Source organism: Panthera pardus, unplaced genomic scaffold (assembly GCF_024362965.1).
Source record: "Panthera pardus isolate Hobbes unplaced genomic scaffold, ASM2436296v1 HiC_scaffold_13, whole genome shotgun sequence".
NCBI classification, from domain to species: Eukaryota; Metazoa; Chordata; class Mammalia; order Carnivora; family Felidae; genus Panthera; species Panthera pardus.
Genome location: NW_026526688.1, coordinates 160,453,164 through 160,471,322, shown reverse-complemented (window position 1 = coordinate 160,471,322; position 18,159 = coordinate 160,453,164). Strand labels below are relative to the sequence as shown.

At 40.8% G+C, this 18,159-nt stretch overlaps 1 protein-coding gene across 7 annotated transcripts in view; it reads right to left on the bottom strand.

Moving 5' to 3' along the window:
- NMU (neuromedin U) overlaps positions 1 to 18,159 on the bottom strand; it is a 115,765-nt gene that overhangs the window by 26,502 nt on the left and 71,104 nt on the right. For all 7 annotated transcript variants that reach the window (XM_053901571.1, XM_053901568.1, XM_053901570.1 and 4 more), the window contains 3 exons: positions 14,738 to 14,856; positions 10,574 to 11,426; positions 3,805 to 3,863 (listed from right to left, as the gene is read on the bottom strand). In XM_053901571.1, coding sequence (XP_053757546.1) covers positions 3,805 to 3,863; positions 10,574 to 11,000 — 486 coding nt within the window. In that variant the 5' untranslated portion in view covers positions 11,001 to 11,426; positions 14,738 to 14,856. The remainder of the gene's footprint in view (positions 1 to 3,804; positions 3,864 to 10,573; positions 11,427 to 14,737; positions 14,857 to 18,159) is intronic.

Below are 18,159 nucleotides of genomic sequence, written 5' to 3'. Positions count from 1 at the left end.
ACAAATCTGTCACTCAATCAGCCCTAGATATTAAAAAAAAATGTGAAAATTGGCTGTTAGCCTTGAAGGGACCCTGGAGGAGCTCTTACTAGTTGCCAATTGGGTACATTACAAACAAAACAGAAAAGCAGGCTTAAAAAAGAAATCTGAGGCCTTAGTTGTGGCCTTACATATTATGTCAGACTGGACTTCCCAAGGTCCTGGCACCAAGTGCCATTTATATGGCCGTTCAGAGCACTAAAATGAGACCATCCTCAGAGGGGACAACCAAAATGAAAACCCCATAAGCCATGCCCCTTGTATGGAAACAATCACTGGAGATCTGAATGCCCTCGGGGACCTCTATCTGTGAGGGCTCAGATAAACAGTGTCCCTGGAAGGGACTAACCAGGTCCTGGGGCTCTTCATGGTGGCTCCCCTAAACCAACTGTCTATCAGAAACCCAGAACCTCAGGTAACTCTGAATATAGAAGGAAAACTGGTTGATTTCCTTCTTAACACCAGAGCTATCTTTTCTGTCCTCCTTTCCACTCCAGGCCAACTATCCAAACGCAGCATGACAATTAGAGGCATCTCCAGAAAACTAACTAAATTTTTCTTTCAGCCCCTGGGATGTATGTGGGAAAACCTAATTTTTTCTCATTCTTTCCTGATAATACCAGAAAGTCTTACTCCCTTGTTAGAAAGAGACATTATAACTAAATTAGAGACTATGGTGGTACTAACTCTAGGGCAGATAAACAATTATGTGAGTTTTTGAAAATTACTGGATATTGTAGGCTATAGATAACAGGGTTCAGGAAAATAGTTTGCCCACTATACCAATTATTAAAGGAGACTCAATCCCATTTACTCTCCTCCCACCTCTCAAAACAAACAAACAAACAAACAAACAAACAACTGGGGTCTTACTCTTAGACACTGTCTCCAGCCCTTGGGATGGTTACAAATAGAGCAGGGAAATTCCTATTATCAAGCACACAGAGCTAAAAGGTCATTAAAACACAGCATCATGCCTTTCATTTAGGGAGGGACCAAACTTACCAAATGGCCCAAAGGATGTTTACTGGAAAAAAAAATTTGTCAAGGACCGTTCTGCAAGTAGTATCAGCCTGTGAAGTATGTCTTAGAAACAATCCTTTCAACCACAAACTTTCATTCTCAGGCAATCAACGAACTGGAGGCTATCCGGAAAAGACTGACAATTAGGTTTCACTCATGCCAAGGTCAAAGAAATTCCAACATTTGTTGGTATGGGTTAATACTTTTACCAACTGGGTAAAGGCCTTCCCCTACAAGACAGAGAAGGCACAAAAAGTAATAAAAATTCTGCTTTATGAAATAATACCCAGATCTGGCTTACCTAAAAAATTGCAAATTAATAATGGTAAATGGCTGCCTTGACTCTTTCTCTAGTAGAACTCCTGGCTCTTAGAAAAATTTTACACCTCAAAATAAAACAAACTGTCTGCTTATACTCAGCAAAACTCTAAATAATACCTCACAAGCATTAGATGATTTAAAAAAAAAAAAGTGTTTTTAATTAAGTTAGGGCCAAACTCTTGGAAATAGAGCCACCATTGATTACTTACTGCTCCTGCTTCTCCATCACCTGGGTTATGAGAGATCCCCTGACATACGTTGTTTACAAAGTCAGAGTCTCTCCTAGATTATTTGACAGGTTTGGAAACTGTAGACATTATCTTCAGATGGCATCTTGTTGGTCAGTATAATCTTTACTTTGTGTTTTTCTCTTTGTATCTGCTAATGTTTATGCCGCCTCATGCCTGCCAGCCTTCCTGTAAAACCATACTGTGGGCCACTCGACCGACCCTTGGGTAGACTCTAACTGCTGTACCCCCACACCGTCCTTATCAGCTTGAAGAAGCCAGAGTGGTCATCAATCTTGTTCCCTAAGAGCAGTTACAGGCCCTGCTCCAGGGGAGAAATAAATAGGGAAAGGGTTAACATTAGACAGGGAGAGATAGGGACCTTCAGGGAGGCAGCTGCAAGTGGGAGGCTGAAGAAGCAGATGGGGTTCTCCCTTTATAAAATCCTTTATGGGTGCCCTCTTCCCATTATCCAGCGCATAAGGGGGGATCTAAATGAGACAGACAATCTAACCCTAAGACTACAGATGCAGGCCCTTGGCTCTACCCTAACCACCTTACACCACTGGGTCAGGGAGCGATTACCTGTGAATCTGACCACAGAGGCTCACCCCTTTAAACCAGGAGATGCAATATGGATAAAGAAATAAACTGTCCACCCCCTAAAAGCTCCTTGGAGGGGCCCGTTCACTGTCATTTTGTCCACCCCTACTGCAGTAAGGTAGGCAAAGTGGGTCTCTGGATGCACTACAGCAGAGTGAAGCCAGCATCTCGAAACTGGGAGTGCATTCCTGATCCATCAATGCCATGCAAGCTGACCATATGGAAGAAGCAATCTGCAACTCCAGAGGCTCTGGGAGACTGCAGCCCTGCTTTAGTCACTCCGGAAGCTGACTAATCTACACATGGCAGAAGCTGGAAGAATCGATGGTCCAGTGGAACAAAAGACTGTCCTTATTTTCTATATGTTTCCTTACTGTGATGCACTGTCACACCTAGTTTCTCACTATTATTGTGATTCGTGCTCTACTCTTAGCCACAGGATTGGCCAAGGCCGCCCTGGCCGGCTGGAAATGTGATGAGAGGTTTCTATGAACACTCACCTTCCTTTTGTGGATAGGATACTTCATTGGTACTAACATGGGAAAACAATGGCCAGAAGAGACTAGAAAATTAGATCTCCACAAACCTTATAGTAAAACAAAGTGCCTCAGTCCTACTACCGGGGTTTGGTTCTTCAAAAGTGCATTTATTGGGAAAAACTCTCTTGTCTACTGGGGAAAAAGTTCATCGTCGTCTCTCTTAAAAACTTAACATGCCTAAGCCAAAGATTTTATAACTCAACTGTCTGGAAAACCCAATGTTGGGGGTTTCACCTTTCATCTCACCTTGAGCCAGATCCTCACCCCTTGTCTAACTTCTCTCATCTCTGAGAGACCTGGGACAATGTCAACGCAGCTATCAAATAGCAGGCCTCAGGTGGACTATACTAGATATGTGGGAGGATGGCCTATATAAACCTCTAAACCAAGATGATGCTCTTTGACCCTAAATAGAGGGGTCCAAGCATGCTTGGGGTCCAAGCATATTCCCCCAAGCAAGGGGGGAATATGGTAGGGTCCCCTCCCTAAGGAAAGAAAAAAAAAACTTCAAGGCAACCTGGCTATACAGGTATGTATGTGATAACATCCCTCACGACCCTGTAACATGAGACCACTTAATCAGACTGCATGTTTGTATGTTATCATATATGGGAGACAAAGAAGTAAAAAATATATAAAATAAAACTATACCACGTGGTGTTCGGGGCTCTTTGGTATGTCCTTTTCCATACTTGTTGCTTAGCCTTCTTTTGTTTTTCGTCTTAAGTGAGACTTTTATAGACAGCATATTGCTGGATCTTTAAAAAAAATTCAATCTGAGAATTTCTGTCTTTAAATGGCATATTCTAGTATATTCACATTATTGTAATTACTCTATTATTAGGGCTCATTTTGCCATCTTGCTTTGTCATTTACTGTAATTGTTTTATTTTTTTAATCTTTCCTTTTTTCACTTCAAAAGAATTCTGAATATTATGATATCAGAATGTTAATAAAATCATAGTTGTCCCAAAACTCAATTATATTATTTCATTTGATATTTTCAAAGAGGGTTAAAGTTTCCACTAATTTGTATAAGGACAATTCTTTACCTCATTCCACAGCTGTAGTTCTTGTTCAGGCCGTAGTCCTTGAGATAATATTGGAGCACCTGAAATTAAAGTTATACTTGCATGTTATTTTTATTATATTTCTTCTAAAATTAAACATGTATATATAACTCATTTTTGGATGATATTTTTCATTTTGCCATACATCATTACCCTCCTATTTCAACTAGATATTTCAGCATTTGACTTAGTATGAGGATACATAATTATTAAACAGCCTTTCAAAGACATTACTCTTAAGAATGAATTCCTTATATGTTTACACCAAAACATGTACATGAATGTGCATAGTAGCACTATCATAATAGCCCCCAAGTGGAAACAATCCAAATGTCCATTCTCTGAGAATAGATAAGCAAAATGTGGTACCTGCACGCAATGGAATACTATTTGGCAATAAAAAGAAATGAACTACTGATACATGCTGCATCAAAGATGAATCTCAGACATATTACACTAAATCAAATAAGCCAGAGGCAAAAGACCAAATATATGATTCCATTTATATAGAATGTCCAGAAAAGGCAAATCTGTAATCATAGAAATATTAGTGGCTGCCTGGGGCTAGGGGTAAGAACAGAGATTGACTGCAAAGACATAACAGATTTTTGGGAGGGGTCATGGAAAACTGTATTGTTGGGACAGCAGCATAGGTCTTGAAATCTACTTAAAACCCACTGAGTTGCACACTTAAAACATAAATTTTGTGGTATATAAAGTATATTTCAGTGAAGGTCTTTTAAAAAAGAATTACTTGTGGGAATGCAAACTGGTGCAGCTGCTCTGGAAAACAGTGTGGAGGTTCCTCAAAAAAGTAAAAATAGATCTACCCTATGACCCAGCAATAGCACTGCTAGGAATTTACCCAAAGGATACAGGAGTGCTGATGCATAGGGGCACTTGTACCCCAATGCTTATAGCAGCACTTTCAACAATAGCCAAATTATGGAAAGAGCCTAAATGTCCATCAACTGACAAATGGATAAAGAAATTGTGGTTTATATACTCAATGGAATACTATGTGGCAATGAGAAAGAATGAAATATGGCCCTTTGTAGCAACGTGGATGGAACTGGAGAGTGTGATGCTAAGTGAAATAAGTCATACAGAGAAAGACAGATACCATATGTTTTCACTCTTAGGTGGATCCTGAGAAACTTAACAGAAGTCCATGGGGAAGGGGAAGGAAAAAAAAAAAAAGGAGGTTAGAGAGGAAGAGAGCCAAAGCATAAGAGACTCTTAAAAACTGGGAACAGGGGCGCCTGGGTGGCTCAGTTGGTTAAGTGTCCAGCTTCAGCTCAGGTTATGATCTTGCAGTTTGTGGGTTCGAGCCCCGCATCAGGCTCTGTGCTGACAGCTCAGACCCTGGAGCCTGCTTCAGATTCTGTGTCTCCCTCTCTCTTTGCCCCTACCCTGCTCACGCTCTATGTCTCTCAAAAATAAATAAAAATGTTTAAAAAAAAATGAGAACAAACTGAGGGTTGATGGGGGGTGGGAGGGAGGGGAGGGTGGGTGATGGGTATTGAGGAGGGCACCTTTTGGGATGAGCAGTGGGTGTTGTATGGAAACCAATTTGACAATAAATTTCATATTAAAAAAAAAGAATTACTTGTTAGGCCCTTAATTATTACTGAAGTAAAATGTTAATTAGCTTCCACTCTCTAAGGTAATATTTTCTTCATAGATTCAATTATCTAATTCATGCTATGTAAATTATCTCTGTAAAAACACTGAGATAATATTTATTATTCAAAAAAAATTTTTAATGAGAGACAGAGACAGCACCAGCACGGGAGGTGCAGAGAGAGAGGGAGACACAGAATCCGAAGCAGGCTCCAGGCTCTGAGCTGTCAGCACAGAGCCCAACGCAGGGGTTGAACTCATGAACCCTGAGATCATGACCTGAACTGAAGTCGGATGCTTAACCGACTGAGCCACCCAGGCACCCCTTGAGATAATATCTATTAATATTAAATGTAATTACTACTCATTTTCTTAAATGTATACATTTTTGTTTAACAAAATCAACAATACATCCTGTTAGTAAAAGACTAAATTTTTCTAAGATCTCAAATATAACAAAATTAAATACTTAAAAAAAATAAGCTTAAAGAAAATAATTTTTTAAAAAGATAGTAGGAAGTTAAGTCTTCCCTTGAGTTCATACAAATTTATACTATTATTTACATTCTAATAATATTAACTTTATTAGAATGTAAATAATAGTACAAATTTAGCTACATTTTCTGTGCTACCAAGCATTAGAAATAACTTACAGAGGTCATGTGGCCCATAATAGTTGATTTATCTCAGAACCTCATTGAATTCCCTTTCACAGAACAACTGTTCAAGGTGGGCAAATGGTCTTACATGCTTCTCAACTGTATAGCTCTCACCCTAGCACACATGTATATCTCAAAGTTTCTGTTGTCTGGTGTATATTACTCTGAGCTGATTCTGTTTTCAGGAAGGGAGAAAGCTGTGCTTCTCTACTTTTCGTACACAACACCTGGAGATCTTACTAAATGAGATTCTAATTCAGTCAGTCAGGGACAGGCCCAAGAGTCTGCATTTATAGCAAGCTCCCTGGTGACAATGATGCTGCTGGTCCATGGACAACACCGAATATCCAAGGGGGATACAGCATTGCATTGTAGAAAGAAAACAGAAGATGCCTCTTTATTCAACAGAAATAAGCAGCTCAAACAAACATTTTAGGTCTAAGATTCTTTTTAACAAGTCTGAAAATTTCCAAAAGGGAGATATGGATATTCTCATGAAAACCATCTAAAAGGCCATCAGCCCTTTCCTTGCAACTGGGATGTGCGGCTTATGTACTGTTACCAAGACTGAATAAGAGGAAGGTAAAAGGAAGAGGAATGGAAGGAGAGAGCAGGATGGATTTGATGCGAGAGAAGAACACAGAGATTTTCATTCTTTAGATTCAGCCGTCACCTGCAGGTACTTCTGATTTCTCCACTCATTATACCACTGTTCCTCTCTGTTTGACACGGTGTTCCTGTTTAAAGAATACAATTTTGTATCCTTTCCACGCCTGTCTGTCTCCCAACCTCCGATAGAAGTGGAAACTCCCACCTCCACACTGCCTTACCAGCAATCGAGAGCTTGCCTGCTTCTGTGCCCCTAAGCTTGCATGGGTCCCACAGGAATTGCCATTATATCTAACTTTGTCCCAAGCACTTACATAATCAAAAAGGGGTACTTTGTGGCTCTTACACAAAACATGTAAATACAGTCTCAGGGTAAAAAGGCTAGAGAAGCCAAAATTTTAAAGTGTTTTTAACTTATAGAAATCCACTAATATCCTATTACCAAACCCAAACATAAGGGAGAATTATTTTTCTTCCCTTTGTGTGTTTGCTAACCCAAGTTGAGTGATTTTTTTTCTCCCCAAGATACCCTAGATGTGGGCTTTATATTGTCAAATAGCAGTACTAGATACTTTCTCAAATATACTAAGAGTGCCATTATCTTCTATATCATGAAAACTGCACTGTTTTCAGTCAATCAGTTTTGAGATATTCATACTTTTTTAAAGTTTGTTTATTTTGAGAGACAGTGCAAGCAGGGGAGAGGCAGAGACAGAGGAAGAGAATCCCAAGTAGGCTCTGTGCTCTCTGTGCACAGCCCAATAGGGGGCTTGATCCCACGAATCCTGAGATCATAACCTGAGCTGAAATCAAGAGTCAGATGCTTAATTGACTGAGCCACTCAAGCACCCCTTGAGATATTTATACTAAAGTACTGCTAGTAAAGTGAAACCTTTAGTCTTATACAATCTAATGCAAATAGTGTGTATAGACAACTTTTGCATCTGTAAAATACAGCATCTGTAAGAGAAAGAAAAACAGACCTTTTTATTGGAGTATAACTGACATACAACATCATATTAGTTTCAGGTGTACAACATGATGATCCTAAATTTGTATATATTGTCAGATGATCACTACAATAAGTCTAGTTAACATCCATCACTATATATACTTGCAGAATTTTTTTTCTTGTGATGAGAACTTTTAAGACTTAGTCTCTTAGCAACTTTCAAATATGCCATATAGTCACCATGCTGTACATTACATCCCCATGACTTATTTTATAAGTGGAAGTTTGTACCTTTCAACCCCCTTTACCCATTTCATACATCTCCACCTCCCATCTCTGTGAACCACCAATCTGGTCTCAGTATCCACATGCTTGGTTTGATTTTGTTTTGTTGGCGTTTTTTGGTTTTGTATTTTAGATTCCACATCTATGTGAGATCATACAGTATTTGTCTTTCTCTGAAAAATAGACTCTATTATAAAAGTGGTGCTAATTTTCTTTTCTCACTGATAGCACTTAACTAGCGTAGGGTTTTGAAGTGAGAAATTGTTACTGCTGACTTAATTTTAAAGATTATTCAATAAGTAGGGATCTGAGTAGGAAAAAACACATCTTTTTTTTTTTGGTAAGTTTATTTATTCATTTTTGAGAGAGACAGAGAGCTAGTAGGGGAGGGGCAGAGAGAGAAATAGAGAGAGAATCCTGTCAGCTTGGAGCCCGATGCGGGGCTCGAACTCACGAAACGCGAGATCATGACCTGAGCGGAAAGGAGGAGTTAAATGCTTAACTGACTGAGCCACCCAGCCCCCACTTTTTTCTTTAGTCTCAGGCACTTTGATCACTTATAGTCACAGGCCGAATCGAGGTTTGATGCAGTTATCCAAAATGTGCCCCCCTTTAGGAAATCTTCCTGATTTTAATAATGTTCTCTGAATAGCGAACTGTTTCCATCCACCAAATCTGTGGCTGGCTCTTTATATTCTCACTGCTGTTGCATGCTCTGCTAACTCATTTTGCCAAGGATGCTCCACTTATTGGCACTATTTTATTTTCCTCTGGCTTTGTGACATCTGTTTTGTTGTTTTTAGATACATCATCTTGCTCTCTGCATAATGATTAATCTTGGTAGATTATCTCTCGGTTTTGGTTATGTACGTCACGCTTCCCCTCCTGTGCCATTTTTAGGGTCTTGGGACTAGGGAAGATCACACTATGTTTACCCTCTCCCCCCTCCATCACATTTTTAAATATCAAGAGCAGGTTAAAGGGGAAAAAAGATACAAAATGGTAGTGTAGGGGGTCTCTGTACAGTGAAAAAGGCATCTTGTCCCTATTGAGAAATACTGGGGATGTTTTTGAGATGATTGACCAGCCAGCAGATACACTCTTTGTGGAAATAAAACCCAAGACTTGTCTTTTTTAGAAAGCAGCCTTCCACAGTTTCTGCTTAATCACCAGCAGCCTGAAAACTCCCTGCCTCCCCAAAAAGCAGTTATCTCCAACTGATGCAAAGATCACTGCAGGCACATAACATGCAACATGCATGGCAAGTACATTTGCTTTACAGAGAAAAAGACACTTTTAAAACTATAATTATCTGCTTCCCTAATAAAGTAGATAAAGATTGCCATCCAAATTCTACCACTAATTCTACTACTAATTCTAAAAATAAAAAATATTAACAGTACTTTGCATGAATTATGCTGTATCATTGCTGGCTGTGTGATGATGGAAAAAGTTCAGGTCTAGCCTCTGATTGCTTAGATTTCATAGCCAAATGCCCTCGTTTTTCATGCAGGGGAACCCCCTCCCCTACCCCCTTCTTCAATGCCCCCAAGAAAGGAAAAAAACAAACCAATGAAAGGTCAGCAATAAAAATAAATACATTGGAAAGCAAGAATAGCTTCCGTTTCTCCACCTCTAATTGAGGGCTGCCCTGTATACTCTGAAAGGTCCCTGCAGTTATGGTTTCAAGTCCCCAGTATTATGAACAATGATGAGATGGTCTGCCCACCTTCACCTCACTGACAGGAGAGCGGAGGGAAGCTAAAAGAACCTGCTGCAGAGTTAGAAAATTCATGGTTTTGCAGGATACTTACTAGCCCTGGAGGGGACTCTGGGAGCTGGGAGATAAAGGATGGATCTATCAATGTACTTGGAAACAGTAACTTTTAGGAGATAGGGAAGTGATCTCCCCATTGGAACACGCTGGGCTCAGCCCTATCTTGTCTTCCAAGCTTCAGACATCCCTCCCTGCCTTTGCTTTTGCTTTTCCCACTTCTTTTTCCTAAGCCACTTTTTTTCACTATTCTTTTTCCTGATCTGGTGCGTCAAAACCTAGAAGGCACAAAACCCCACTAATTTTCCCTTCTAAACGGCTAGAAGGGGGCCTGTTTCACTGCTCAGGATTATCTGAACACAACAGTAGCTCACTCACCAAAGATGATGAGCACGCTCCAAGTTTACCCGGCATCAGAAGGTCAAGTATCAAACTCTACTTTTGCTTCAGCCATCAGTCCCTCTAGTTATTGCAATGAAAGGGAACGCATTTTCATTTTTCACTGTGTTAATTTATTTACGTTTTCACCGGCCACGGACATCCACAGGGCTAGGGGGCCCTACAGATTTCCACCAACTGCAGGCTGCCCGGGGTCTGGGGATTTCGGACGAGCGGGGACCGCGCTCCAGCCGGGCCACAGGCACCGGCGCCCTGGCTGCCCGGTGGCCGAGACGCGCGCCGGTCGTCAAAGGCGAGAAGCTAGGGAGCCCCGCCGCACGAGGGGAAAGAGAGTCCCAGAAGCCAACAGTGGAGGCGAGAAACGGGGGGAAGAGAGTGCGGCGAGTGGGCAGGGGAAAGGCGCGGGAAGCGGCGGGCGCGGGGAGCCCGGGAGGCGCGGGGCGCGCTTACCAAGGCAGGTGCCAGCGCAACAGGCGAGCAGCAGCAGCAGCAGCAGGGGCCGGGACGCGGCGGCCACCTGTCTGGCGGGCGGCCCGGGGCGGCGGTTCGCTGCTCGCGGCATCTCGGCGCTTGGCGGCTCGGAGCTCGGAGCCTGAGCTGCGCGGGTCAGCACTCCACGCGGGGCCCTGGCAGTGCCTCTGCGTCCCGGGCGCGCTGCTCGCGGGGCTCCGCCGCCAAGCTGACCTCCCCGCGCGCCGCCAACTTTTAAATCTCGCGGACACGTGGGCTGGGCCAGCGCGGTCCCCACGCGCGTCACCTCGCAGCCCGCCGCCCCCGGCCTCCGTCGCGTCACTGGCCACCCGCTGCCCGCCCCCGACGCCCCCAGCCGTAGCGGGACCCGCCCCCGGCCAGAGTTCTGACTCAGGACAGTGCGCATTTTCGCTCTGCCCGCCCTCGGACCTCTGGGAGGAACAGGGAAAGAAAGCGGTGCAGGTCCGTTCCCTTCTGGCAAGGATTTGAGTGGGAGCCAGAGGAATATGGCAAACCAAGAGGCTCCAAGAGGATGGGATCCGGGTTTTCAAGCTTGCTGGTGACGACGCTCTCTCGTTTCTCACGTCTGCCTGGGACGCCCCTTCTTCTCCCCGGGAAGCCTTCTCTGCCCCAATCGACTGTGACTGTGCGTGCCTCCTTTCCCAGAGCCCCAGGGGCCATTTCTGTAGAAACACCTCTGTCCTGCTCACTAGGACATCCCCAGCTTCCAGCACAATGCCCCCGTGCATAAAGAGCAGTACTGGTTCAGTGGTGATGTTGGCGTTCCCCAAACTCCTGCGAGGTCTGAGACCATTTAGGGAAATGCAGTTACCTGTTAAAGAAGATCAAGAAGAAAGGATTGCTGGGATTTGACCACACATACATTTCCAGTAGGTCTGGAAGGTCTCTGGCTGTCCTATGGATTTCCAAGCCTAAGGTTACTCCTTTTTCTATGCATTTTTCCTGCTGTCACTCCCTAGCGGTTGCTTTTTGGTTTCTAGGGTGATTGGACCTCCGCTACTATGCCCCTCCGTATATACTTTCCTTTACTTCCTAAGTGGAAAAGTCCAGGAAGCATCCTCCAGGACACTGGCTGACACTGCTTTAATTTCCTTCTACAGAAAGAGGAAAGACTGATCTCATTTGGCCTCCTTTTGAGGTCCTTTTGAAAGGAACACAGAGGGAAGGGTAGAAAGGAAGTACATGAACATTTCTTAAGGGACATCTTCCCATGCTGTTTAATTTAACACTCATAGCATCTCTGGGATATAAAAGTATTATGACTCTCATTTGCTGATGCTCGGAGATATTAAACAGTCTGCCCAAGAATACCAGCCTGTGAGGGAGGCCGCTCTGTGAAGATGTTTCTTCCTCTAAGTCGGGGACTTCAATGTATTAGACACGCACTGTGCAACCCACTATAGACAAGGCATGGCCTTAAAGAGTACGACATTTAGAAACAGGTGGAACTTGCCCGAAGAAAATGAGAACTTGGTAAAGGACCCCAATTCCTATTCAAATAGCTGTATTACCAGGCAGACTGGGATAGTCAGAAACAGTGAGGCAGGACTGCAATTCTGACAGGTGAAGCGGAAACAAAATAACCACTACCTTTTTTCAGTTCTTTATATTCAGGTAGCATGTGAGCAAGGTCAGATTAGAGTCTGGTTCAGATTCAAGGATTGATGAGAATAGATTTGATTCAAGATTGCTTATACTTTGATTTATCCCCAAAGTAGTGAAAAGGTAGTACGGAGGATGTAGGCCGATAAGGGTGGCTCTGATGATTCTCCATGGTCTTCCTTGTGTTTGCTGGAGGCACACTGAAAAATCTCTGGTCTCAGCAGCCTGTGTGGGGTGAGATGTCATTGAGAACAGAGATGCCTGAAAATAGTGGGCTCAATGTTTCTTATACCTCCCGCAGATCAGTAAAGGAACAACTCATGCATTATACGTGTTTTTCTGCATGAACCCAGCTGCTCTGAATGTTCTTGTACATGTCCCTTGTTGACAAGAGTTTTTTGAGGTATACACTTAGTAGAGTCAGCAGGGGAGAAAATCTAGTTAAACTCTACTTTAAATTGTTTTCCGATGTGTTAAATCCATTTATATTCCACCAGCAGTGCATGAAGTTTCCATTGCTGTACTTCCTTGCAAAAAGCTTTGCTAATCTGGTAGGCGTGGCATCTCATTGTGGATTTAATTTACAATTTCCGGTACTAATGAGAGCATCTTTACACAAATGTATTGACCATTATTGTTTTTAGTGCAATACCCATTTGTCTCTTTTTCTCATTTTTCCTGAGTTGTTAGTTGTTTTTTTTTTATTATTATCCATTATAGTAATGCTTTATGTATTCTAGAACTTTCGTTGGTTAAATGTTTGGCAAATATTTTCTCTTTATTTGTGGCTTGTCCTTTACTCTCTGTATAGGAGTTATTTTTGAAAAAATGTTTCAGGAAAGATGTGCACCCTAATGGTCAGGCATTATATGACTTGGATGATAGGAGAAGATGGATGGGAGAATGTGGGGAGATAGGCACTTCATTTAACCAGGAGCAAAGATTGGGAATTCCACAATTAACTAAGTAAAATGAAACTGATTCCAAAGGTCTCCTTTCATCCAAGTATTTCAAGGAAGTTAGATTCCAGATCTCTGCAGAGGAGGCTGAACAATTCAGTTACAAACTGAATTCCAATCTGTACCTAGAAGTTCATATTCATTTAAACTGAGCTTATACATCAGCATATATCACCACGTGTAGTACATACAGCACCTAAAGCATTCCTACTTTCTGTGTTCAAGACTGAAAGTTTGATTCTGTGTACCATGCTGATTCCTCTCACCCAGTATCTCTTGCATTCTTGACTGCAAATGAGCAGCTGAACTTTGTTTTTTTGCCTACAACCTATAGGAATGAAGGCTCAGTTTGATCATGAACCTGCAGATTAACAAAGACCTGCTAGCCTGTGATAGAGATGTCTGGAAGAGTTGTCATTAAGGACATTAAGGAAGGGTTGAATGTCAGTTAATGAAAGAGTCAACCACAGAGAGAAATCCGTCAAGCAGTTGGTGGCAATAGCAAAGTCTAGTAATAGGTGAAGAGAGCAAGCTTTAGGAATTGAGAATAGGGGCAAGATCTAGAAGACTTAGGAGTTCTAGGCAAGATAGTCATGCAATCCTTCAAATAGTAATTGAGCACCTTCTAGGCTCCATTGTAGAAGCTTGGGATACAGCAGTGACCAAGTCAGTTAGCCTCTGGCTTCATGGAGTTGACAGATTTTCAAGGAGATGCAGATAATAATCAGTAAAACAAAACAAAACAATTTCAGATAGTAATAAATGCTATAAAGAAATTAAAACAGGGTGGGGCGCCTGGGTGGCTCAGTCGGTTAAGCCTCCGACTTCAGCTCAGGTCATGATCTCAGGGTTCATGAGTTCAACCCCTGCGTTCGGCTCTGTGCTGACAGCTCAGAGCCTGGAGCCTCCTTCGGATTCTGTGTCTCCCTCTCTCTCTGCACCTCCCCTGTTCATGCTCTGTCTCAAAAATAAATAAAACGTTAAAAAAAAATTAAAAAAAAAAAAAGAAATTAAAACAGGGTAATGCAATAATAGAAAGTGACTGGGAGTTGGGGAAATGACACTTGAGACAGGTTTATCTAGGCTTGCCTCTCTGAGGAGATGCTATAGGAGGCCTTAAAGATGAGAAGAAACTGGTCATGGTCATGGTCATGTCATGGGAAGAACTATGAAAGAAGAGCCCCAGGCAAAGGGATCGTCAAGTGCAAAGGTCCTGCGGCAGAAACAAGCCAGGAAAATTAAAGGAGCAGAAGTAATTGGCACAGGGTGACTGGAGTGTGGGAAGTTGAGGTCAGAGAAGTAGACAGGGTACAATCCTGATCATTGAAGGCTCTTAGAGGCCATGGCAAGGAGATGAAATTTTTCTCTAAGTAAAATGAAAAGCCTGTGGAGGATTTTGAGTAAAGAAGTAAGGTGATGTGATTTACATTTGAAAAAGATTATTCTGGCTTCCATAGTGAGCAGGCTCTCGGGGACCCTAGTAGATGCAGGGAGACCAGGTGAGAGGACATGCAGAAGTCTACACCAGAGCCATAACCAGGGATGAAGGACTGATACTTACCACAACCTGGATGAACCTTGAAAACGTTTTGCTACATCAAACAAGCCTGTCACAAAAGGCTACATACTGGATGAGGCAACTCCATAAGAGACAGAAAATAGACGAGTGGTTTCCAGGGCCTGGGGAGAGACAGGAGTGATGGCTAATAAGTAAGGAGGTTTTGTTTCAGGGTGATGAAAATGTTCTGGAATTAGACATTTGTGATGGTTGCAAAATCTTGTAAATACTAAAAACCACTGAACTCCTTACTTTAAAAGGATTAATTTTATGGTATGTGAATTATATCTCAATTTTCAAATAAGAAAGAAGTCCAGGTCAGATATGATGACGGTGACCTGTTGGACTACATGGTGGCAGTCTTTACAATCTGGCACAGGGAAATTTTATCTCTTTTTGGCATGAAATATCCCAGTTTTGCTATTTAATTCCTGGATGTTCTTGTCAACTATGAAGTCCTCTTCTCCCGCTTTGTGAAGACACTCAGCTAAGCATGTCGCATCAGTGACTATGCTATAGTCACTAGCTTTACTTTTTTTCAGGTCAGAAAATACATCATTACACCCAGATGGAGAATCTTGGTCTTTATGGTCACTTTGATATAATTGTTAACTATGAATATCATCATTTTCTAAAACATAGAAAGTGGATACTATTTGTGAAATAATGATAACCCATTGTGTCTACATGCTTTACAGGATGCTCATTCATTCATTCATTCATTCAGTGAGCTCATTCATTCATTCATCCAGTGTCAGCTGTAAGAGTTACAGACTCACAAAATGCTGAGAAGTCTCTGTCCTGTTTTGTCTTTTCTAAGACCACCTGCATCCAGTCATACATCTTTACCTCCTGTTATTTACTGCCTATGCTCATTGGGATGAACTTTTTAGAAATACCATCCCAATTTTAAATTTGAATTGTAGAGAAGAGTTCTGCTTAAAGGTTTCTAAAACCACAAGAGTCAAAGTTCCACTGAGGTTATAGAAGTTGAAAGCCAACAATTCCTGGATCACCTGGCTGGCTCAGTCAGTAAAGCATGCGACTCTTGATCTTGGGGTGGTGAGTTCAAGCCCCATGTTGGGCATTAGAGCTGACTTAAAAATAAATAATTAATTAATTAGCTAATTAATTACTTGATTAATCACTTGATTAATTAATTAGCTAATTAATTAATTAATTAATTAATTTTAAAAGGTAAAAAGATAAGTTCACTAAAAAAATAAAATAAAAATTTAAGAAAAAAAAAGCCAACGACTCCAAAGACCCAATTTAGCCTATGGTCTCCAAGTAAGATTCAGGGTAGAAGCCAGTTGTAGTGCTGCAGACTGAGGCTCAAGAGGAGATGGCTACTTGTGGCAGAAAAGTGACCAAATGACTGTGGTCTTTTGGTTCAGAAGATAGCATCTATTATTTAGTGACAAGGATAACTTTCAGCTCTCTCCACAAACATTTTTGGCATCTGGATCAAATTCCCATTTTATAACCAAGTTTGTCTTCCCTTTGACCACTAATATTTCACAAGTTTTAGAGTAACTCCAATAATCCTAATTATTCCTTTACCCAGCTATCTCTTCAAATTATGTAGATATCAACCTCTCTGCCTCCAGGAAAATCTCTTGACTCAGAAGGACTTTTGGATGAACCATGTTGCTCTGAGGAACCACTCTAGGAAAAACTCTTCTAGAAGACAACAGAAGAACAATGAATATAAGAAATAAAGGACCAGAGACCAAGTATATCTACATTTCTTAAGAATTTCTGCTGTAGGATAATTAACTGCCTTGATAATGACACAGCAGCTCACATAATTTTAAGAAATAAAACATCTTTTATAAGAGAAGGAAGCTTTTCTTATTTTCTCTAATTACTTGATGAAATTAATTTTGAGCAGTTTCAGGAATGATAAGCAACATTATTAAAAGTCCTTCCCATTAAGGGTATTTTCTAATGCCCACGGTGACTGTGATGTAGACTGATGGCCAATAAAAATTTTGTATGTCTAACATTCTTGCTAATGTTTTGGGGTTTTATTGATTTAAAGTTGTTTTGTTTTGTTTTGCAAAAGGCGCTAAGCTTCATCTCTTCAATCTCTTGAACTCAGGAGGCACTTGTGGGTGGAAATATTGTCTGTGAATTCTCTCAGCACAGTCCAGGGAAGGTTGACATGCAGACTGAAAGCAGCACAGGTTTATCTTAAAGCCTTTAAAGATAAATTCCTTTCAAGAAAAGTAATAAGAGAATTTTTTAAAAGGCAAAAGTCAATAACTTTTTGCACTTACATCAATGCCCACCGGGCTAGATTTTTCACATGATAGATATTCTGAAGGTAAAGCCATTACAGAAAAGCACCACTGTTATTGGTAATTTGAAACATGATGATACAAAAATTTCAATCAGTTGAAGGCAGAATCTTTTCTTTGTTCTTTAAGTTGCAATTAAAATATGAATACATACTAATGAAAGATTTATTAGATTTTCTTGGCATATTTATGAATCACATCAGGGCAAAGCTGGCAGAAAAACAAACACTTCCAGACATATGAGGTTTTATAAAAACAGAACCTAAAATTAAATGATAGCTATAAAAATAAAAGGGCAGATAAAGTAAATTTTATTATTTCTACATAGCAAATTGTATAACCATTTTTGAATCACTGGATTGGTTTCCAATCTATTTAAAAATGAATCAAACCATTATTGTATTTTCTAAAGATACCTGGCTTTTATGAAAAGATACACAATTTCCTTACATAGGCATGTTCAAATAAAAAATCTTATTGCATTTGGTCAAAGATAATTGAAAGAAATAAAGAGGGAAAAATGGTATAATTTAATCTTTTAAAAAATGTTAAAATAATCATAAGAGACCTGGAGTGAGTTTCTGAATATAAAAATAAGTGACCTTTCAGTATCATAAAGGAGTAATCACTACTTGTTTTATCTGTAGTGTCTCTAATAATTTTAGCTCTGATTTTTAAGTGGGCCATGCACATATGAAATGCTGAAAGTTGTATATATACGTATATCATACTGCTCTACATTAAATACTAGTTGATATTATTTTAAGACATTTCTGGAAAGAATAAAATTAGCCAATGTCGCATCTTTGTTCATTTGTAATCAAATCCCCTTTTTCTCAAAAATTAGTCATGGGTCCTTTTTCTATGTTGTCACCCATTAATACGATTTCAGATAGAAGCTATGTTCAATCTTCCTGAGTTTCAACCCTAATTTAAGAATTTTAAAACAGCTTACAGGGACAAAGCAGTAGACAAGATAATATATTTGCTTCTTAGAGAAAACTGAAAAATAAAGGTAAGGCAATCACTACCTTAACTGAGTAGGTTTCCAAGCAGGTCACCCCTGGTATTCTCTGTCATGACATCTATATGTTTAATGTCTATTGGCTCAATTGCCAACGG